General features: G+C 59.3%; 1 protein-coding gene across 1 annotated transcript; it reads left to right on the top strand.

Moving 5' to 3' along the window:
- Positions 1 to 264: 264 nt before the first annotated feature.
- Positions 265 to 7,153, top strand: LOC107199390 (phospholipid-transporting ATPase IK-like; the record flags this gene model as incomplete). Its single annotated transcript, XM_033511775.1, has 8 exons — positions 265 to 356; positions 951 to 1,064; positions 3,664 to 3,762; positions 4,161 to 4,222; positions 4,757 to 4,829; positions 4,920 to 4,990; positions 5,869 to 5,951; positions 6,871 to 7,153. Coding segments are annotated over 8 exons (877 nt in total), but the record flags the coding sequence as incomplete, so codon positions are not given.
- Positions 7,154 to 7,164: the final 11 nt, after the last annotated feature.

Genomic DNA, 7,164 nt, shown 5'->3' with positions numbered 1-7,164 from the left:
GCCCGTGACTGGAACAGCACAGGGAGCTCATCCTGCACACAGCCTGAGCACCCTGAACCAAACCCCAGCCCAGGGGTGACCCTGAGGCTCGGGGGGAGGTGTGGGCAGCACTCCTGCAGCTCTGGAATGTTCTGGTGTCCTGCTCTCTCTGTCCCTGACGCCGAGCCCCAGCCCAGCAGTGCCCATGGCTGCTCCCTGTGCCCTGGAGGCTGCAGCCTGGCCTGGCTCCCACGGCCACTGCTGGATCTCCTCTTCCTTTTCCAGCTTTCACCTGGGAGGTGAGGGCCAACGACCGCGGCTACCACAGGCAGTGCAAGAAGAAATCTGTCTTCTGCCTGAGCAAGAGGAAATACTCGGTGAGCCCTGGGCTTCCCCTCCCCAGCCCCTCATCCCTGAGCCCGTGGCTGGCTGGGGGACGCGGCAGAGATGCTCCAGGGGGGTGGAGAGTCACTCCCAATCCCCAGGGAGGAAAAGTGCTGCTCCCTCCCTGCCTGGTGCCCCCAGAGCTGTCAGAGGAGCAGGGCTGGGTGAAGGAAACTTTTTAGGTCTAATCAAGAGAAAGATTTTTCAAAACATGTGGAGTGAGCAAAACCAGATTTTAATTTTTTTTTCAGCTAAATAACATTGAGGTCAGTGAGCTGGGCTTTAGATCACAGTCAGAATAACAGAATATTCTGAGCTGGAAGGGAACCACAGGAATCCAAGAGTCCAGCTCTTGTTGAATGGCCCACATGGGGAACAAACCCACAAGAAAATGATTTTGTTCTCAATTTTACGCTGCCCTTGGATCTGGTAAATCCCTGTTTTCCTTTACGGCTTTGATAATTTTTAAAGGCATCTCCTGTGCTGTGACAAATCCTAAGAACAGCAGAACGTTTTGGCATTTGCAGAGCAGGTCCCTGGTGTCCCACAGCTGACCCTGGCAGTGCTGTGACCCCTCTCTCCCCCAGGGCAATGCCATCAGGACAGCCAAGTACAACCTGCTCACCTTCCTGCCCCTCAACCTCTACGAGCAGTTCCACCGCATGGCCAACGTCTACTTCGTCTTTGTCATCCTCCTGCAGGTGGGCTGGGCACAGCGAGTTCCAGCCAGGCCTCTGCCCAAGGGGATCTCTGGGGTTCAGAGCAGGATAAAAAGTGTCCCAGGATGTGGCTCTGCCGTGGGGTTCGGTGCCTTTCGGGAACTCTGGGGTTTAATGTGTGTGAAGTGTGGTTACCTTAAATTGAAACAACAGCAGGAGGACGTGGAGCTGCTCCAAGGGCTGGAGCCCCTCTGCTCTGGAGCCAGGCTGGGAGAGCTGGGGGTGCTCACCTGGAGAAGAGAAGGCTCCAGGGAGAGCTCAGAGCCCCTTGCAGAGCCAAAACCTCCCTCCCCCTGTGAGGCGGCAGCTGTGGGGCCGAGGCTGCTTTGATTCAGGTTTGGAACATCCCTCCATCCTTGGGAAGGAAAGGGTGGGGTCAGGGGGCAGGGAAAGCCAGGCAGGGCCCTCCTGCAGGGCTGGGACACTCTGCCAGCGCTGCCAGGGACCCTGGGGGACACTGGAGCCCTGACAGCTCCCAGGACCAGACCAGCAGCACCAGTTCACTGCTAGAGCTCAGACTGGGACAGGCTGGAGGTGGTTTCTATGGATATGGACACAGAGTGGAATCAGGGGCTGCACCCCAGTGAGGGGCAGCAAAGTGGGAGGATTCGTGACCCACCAGCCCCTCCGAGCTCCCCCCTCTCCTCTTGCTGGGGTGAAAATGGAGCCTTTTCCCCACCAACGGCTTCCTTTCATCCCCCAGGTTCCAGCCCAGGGGGTTTTGGAATGGAGTTCTGGGATTCTCTCCCCTCCTTCCCCCGATTCAGCTGCAGCATCCGACCAAGGTGGGGACGGGCAGTGCCAAGGCCTGGAGCCACGCTCAGAGCCAGAGGCAAAGCCACCCAAAAGGGACCAAGGTTTGAGAGAGCAAGAAAACCCCTCCTGGTGATGCTCCAGCTCTGGCAGTGCCCTGGGAGACAAGATCTTCCAGGGGAAAACAGGAGGGACAGACCTCTGAGGCAGATCCTGAACAGGCTTTGATGTCATTGAATCTTAGATTGGTTTGGGTTGGGAAGGACCTTAAAGCCCATCCAGTTCCACTTCCACTGTCCCAGGGTGCTCCAAGCCCTGTCCAAGCTGCCTCTGTGTCCTCCTGTCCCTCCACATGCCTGGGGCTGGGCTCCTACACTCCTGAAAATCCCACCTGCCTCCACCCTCGGCCTGAAGGAGACTCAAAGGCACCGAAAGAGCAACAAAGCGAAATGTTTTTGTCACCACAGGGGTTCCCTGCTGTCATCTCGGGCTGCCGGGTGACCTGCAGGGTCCCACACGGTGGGAGAAGAGGGACCCTCGGGGATGGGGTGGGACTGGAGGCCACCGGAGCTCCCAGTGCCACAAAGGCCGAGGAGGTGGCTCAGAACACGGGCCAGGCGTGACTTTTCCATCCTCCGGAGCAGCCGCTGCCATCGCCGAGCGTTAAATAAAACACATTGCCAGTGAGGTCATCTAATGGCCCATTATTTTTTTATTTGAACTTTTTACCTTCACCTCTTCCTCCGTGCTGAATCAGCTCCTTGGCTCGGCGCTGTAATTCCTGCCCCATTTGGGAGATGGATACGGGCTCCGGGGGGAGCCTGGGCACGGCTGGGGATGCCGAGGCTCCATCGCGGCTCCCGAGGCAGGAGGAGCCGGGATGTGCCCGGTGCTGGGGGGGTTTGCACAGAGCGAGGGTCCGGCCACGGCCCCGCTCCTCCTTCAGCCCAGGGCTTGGATCGGGGCTCTCTCCAGCAGGAGCGGCACCGTTTTCATCCCTTTTCCTTTTCCTCGGGCTCATCTCGGCGGAGGGAGGGTCCTGGAGGGGCCGGGAGCGCTGCTGGGGGAGGCTGGGCTGGGCTGCAGCGTGAGCGGGGCCACAGGAGCTGAAGGGATCCAGGAATCCCGGGATGGTTTGGGTTGGGCAGGAGCCGCGTTCCGAGAGGGGCCGGGCTGGGACCCCTCGGGGCTGGGACCCCACTCACCCCCAGCCCGTGCCCGGGAGGTGCCGGTGTCACCCTGTGCCAGAGGGTGGGGACACACCTGAGGGGCCACCCCCAGCCCCAAGCAGCAGAATGGGGTCTTGTCCCCACTGCAGTCACAGAATCATGGAATGGTTTGGTTTGGAAGGGACCTTAAACTCATCCCATCCCACCCCTGCCATGGCAGGGACACCTTCCACCATCCCAGGCTGCTCCAAGCCCCGTCCAGCCTGGCCTTGGGCACTGCCAGGGATCCAGGGGCAGCCCCAGNAGGTGTCCCTGCCATGGCAGGGGTGGAATGGGATGAATTTAAGGTCCCTTCCAAACCAAATCTTTCCTTGATTCTACAAAATGGGTTTGGTTTTCATGTAGGCTAAGCTCACATTGACCACAAAACAGAAATTAATCCCTCCAAAGTCAGAGACCCAGGAACATTCCACACTTCAGCAAGAGGTGGAAACCCAGCAGAAGAGGTGTCTGTAACAGAGGTGTTGATTTGATGGTTCTGAGATGGGTTCCTGCCACCCCCGGGCGCTGGCTTGGGAGCGAGGGAGTCACTCAGTCACCTCAAGTGTCCCAGGGTGGGACAGGAGTTGAGTCAATGGTGTGAAATTCTCCTTCTCCAGACTTTCCCTGAGATCTCCACGCTGCCCTGGTACACTCTGCTGTTCCCCCTGAGCTGCCTTCTCATCATCCGGGGGCTTCGAGACCTCATTGATGACATTGTGAGTGGGGGGTGGCCCTGGGGACGCTCCAGGGAGGGGCCCTTTGCTGTCAGCTGAGCTGAGGAGCTCAGGGTTGCTGCCACCCATCAGTCCTGAGGAATCATCTACTCCACCACATCCACATTTTTATTTTCCCTCAGGAAAGATGTGATGTCCTGGCTGCTTTCCTTGGGGTCCCAACCCTCATTTCTGTCATCTTTATTGCCTTGTAGTGCCAGTTTGGTCCCTAGAAATCCCTGGGGGGGAATTCAGCCTCTTTATTCATCAGGACACATCTTCCCACGGCTCAGAACCCAGCTCTGGGGCTGAGGTGGCATCGGGGGGGTTGTTTTTGTGGGACAGGACTGGCTGGCATGGCCCACACCTTTCCCTGGGCTCTCTGTCTCTCCTGTGTGCAGGGCCGTCACCGCAGTGACAGGAAAATCAACAGCAGGCCCTGTGAAATCCTGGATGGGAAGAGGTGAGGGGCTCTGGGAGCTCTGCCTGTGCTTTCCACACCCCCCTGGAACCATGGACCTGGAGTGCTGAGGATTCTCCAGCAGCTGGGAAGGGTTTTGGTGGGACTGTCCCGGGCTCTGCAAGCTCCCATCACCCCCAGGCTGTGCTACAGGTGCTCCTGTAGGATGGATCGTGTTCCAGCCAGGGCAGCAGGTTTAACAAAGCCCCACTTTGCTGTGTTGTGCTGGGGGAGGCTTTCCTTGGCCACAGAATTCCTCCAGTCGTCGTTTCCAGCCCACCCGTGTCCCTGCTCAGCACTGCTCCAGGGAAAGATGAGCTGTCCCCACCTGTGGTGCTGAGAGTCGCTGTCACCCCCAGGGACACGGATGTGACACGGGTCCTGTGCCACCCTCGGTGCTCAGCCCCCGGAGGTGGCACCAGAACCCGGAGACCCAAATCCTGCAGGAACTGGGGACAGGCACGGGCTGAAACACCCCCAGCCCCCAGTCCCACCGCTCTGCAGGGACAAAAATCTGTCCCCTGAATCCCCCCGCAGCTTCCGCTGGCAGAAGTGGCGCGACATCTGCGTCGGGGACATCGTCCGGCTGCGCAAGGACAGCGTGGTGCCGGTGAGGGGTGGCAGGAGCTGGCTGTGCCCTGGGGGAATCGCTGCCCACGGGCTCATCCAGCTGCTCTCGCTGCCTTTTCTGCTCCTCAAGGCTGATCTGCTCCTGCTGTGCAGCTCCGAGCCCAGCAGCCTGTGCTACGTGGAGACCGCTGACATCGATGGGTGAGGACGGGGACGGGGATGGGGACAGGGATGGGGACAGGGATGGGGACAGGGATGGGGATGGGGACAGGGATGGGGACAGGGATGGGGACAGGGATGGGGACGGGGATGGGGATGGGGACAGGGATGGGGACAGGGATGGGGACAGGGACAGGGATGGGGACAGGGACAAGTACAGGGATGGGGACAGGGACAGGGACAGGGATGGGGACAGGGACAGGGATGGGGACAGGGACAAGGACAGGGACAGGGACAGGGACAGGGATGGGGATGGGGACAGGGACAGGGACAGGGATGGGGATGGGGATGGGGACAGGGATGGGGACAGGGACAAGGATGGGGACAGGGACAGGGACAGGGATGGGGACAGGGACACAGACACAGGGATGGGGACAGGGACACAGACAGGGACATGGACAGAGGCTGAAGACCCAGGTCTTGGGGACCCCCCAAGCTGGAAGTGTTCAGTGGAACTGCAGGATGTGGGAGATCCTCCAAAACCCAAACCTACAGACACCCCAAAAAAGTGGATTTGACCCACAGATTTTGAGAATGGGAGTCCAAAAGCCCTGGTGAGGGTTCTACAGAGCACCTGGTGACCCCAGGCCAGTGTCTCCATCTCCCAGCTCCTTCCCAGCCCATTTCTCCCCCCTCCCTGTGCAGGATGATTTCATGGCAGGGTCTCTGGGCCAGGGCTCTTCCTGCACGAGTGCTCCAGGTGTGCCGTGACAGGTCCCTCTCTGGCATTTCACTGCCACCACTTGTGTAATTACCTGCTAATTAATGGCTGTCTCTGTCCCACGGGCCGACAGGAGGATGAACAGCTCTGTCACTCCACAGGGTTGCTTTATTTTCCTTTCTCTGGCTCCTGCTCACAGGGAAACAAACCTGAAGTTCAGACAGGCCCTTCTGGTGACCCACCAGGAGCTGGGGAGTGAGGAGAGCATGGCTGCCTTCGATGGTGAGTCTGCTGGGTGGGGGAGGATGTGGCCAATCCCACTGGGATGGGATGGGATGGAATTCTCTGATCTCATCTCCATCGGTCCAACAAGAGGCTGGCAGCCAAAGGCCTGGTGGGGAGGCACTTCCCATCACTTCTCTGGAGGATCCATCAGGGCTGTGCACCTTCCCCCTGCCCTGGATCTTGATTTTCCCACTGGAACCAAGCTCTTGGTTCCCAAATCTGAGCTCAGCCCCTGCTGCTCCTCCACAGGGTGCAGAACTCACCTCTCCAAGGCCTTGGGGATGAAGGGGGTTGTGTTTGTAACTTCTTCAGTTCACAGCCCACTGAGGTTCCTGCACTGACCAACCTCCCAGCACCTCCCTTAGCCTTAACCTGAGCCATCCAAATCCCACCTAGAGATGCCCTGACAATCCCTGAAGCTCCCCAGGAGGCCCCAGGCACCCCTCTTTGGGGAGAATGGTGCCTAGAGAGGCTCCCTGAACAGAGGCCAGACTGAGTAAAGGAATAAAGGAGGTATTTATTAAAAAGCTGTGGAGCTTTGGCTCCGCCCAAGATGGACTCAGGACGGACTTTGAGTCAAGAGGTTTCACACTTTGATAAGTTTTGGTCCATTTCCATATTGGGGTTAATTGTCCAATTACAGTGTCAGGTGATGCAGTCCCATCCTCCCAGACTGCTCTCCTCAGTTCCCTGCTGGTTACACTTTTTGGGCCCAAAGCTGCAGCGGTGTCCTTGGTTGTGGGGCTGGAAAAGGATCTGTGTGTGTGCCTGAGCTGTGAGGAGAACCCACAAACGCTTTGTGTGAAGTTCAGAGTCACTAACGCAGCGCAGAACCTGGAAAACACAAAAAAACCTTCAGGCCCGGGGACACGAGGGGAGGAAGGCTCCCTGTGGTCCCTGACGTTCCGTGTGGCAGGGCGGGTGATGTGTGAGGAGCCCAGCAGCCGCATGCTCTCCTTCTCGGGCGCGCTGCGCTGGCGGGGCCGCAGCCACGGGCTGGACAGCGGCCGGATCCTCCTGCGGGGCTGCCGCGTCCGGAACACCGCGCTGTGCCACGGGCTGGTGCTGTACGCGGGTGAGTGGCCCTGCCCGGCCTGGGGGACAGGAATGCCCCGGTACCAGACGGGTTTTCAGCTCCCCCAGCGCTGCCACAGCTGTGCCACAGCTGCCGCTCCCGGCTGGCACAGGGCGGAGCAGCTGCAGCGGTGTG

This window comes from Parus major, unplaced genomic scaffold (assembly GCF_001522545.3).
Source record: "Parus major isolate Abel unplaced genomic scaffold, Parus_major1.1 Scaffold644, whole genome shotgun sequence".
Classification (NCBI taxonomy): Eukaryota; Metazoa; Chordata; class Aves; order Passeriformes; family Paridae; genus Parus; species Parus major.
Note: the sequence above shows the minus strand (reverse complement) of the source record. Positions and strands in the feature narration are given on the sequence as shown.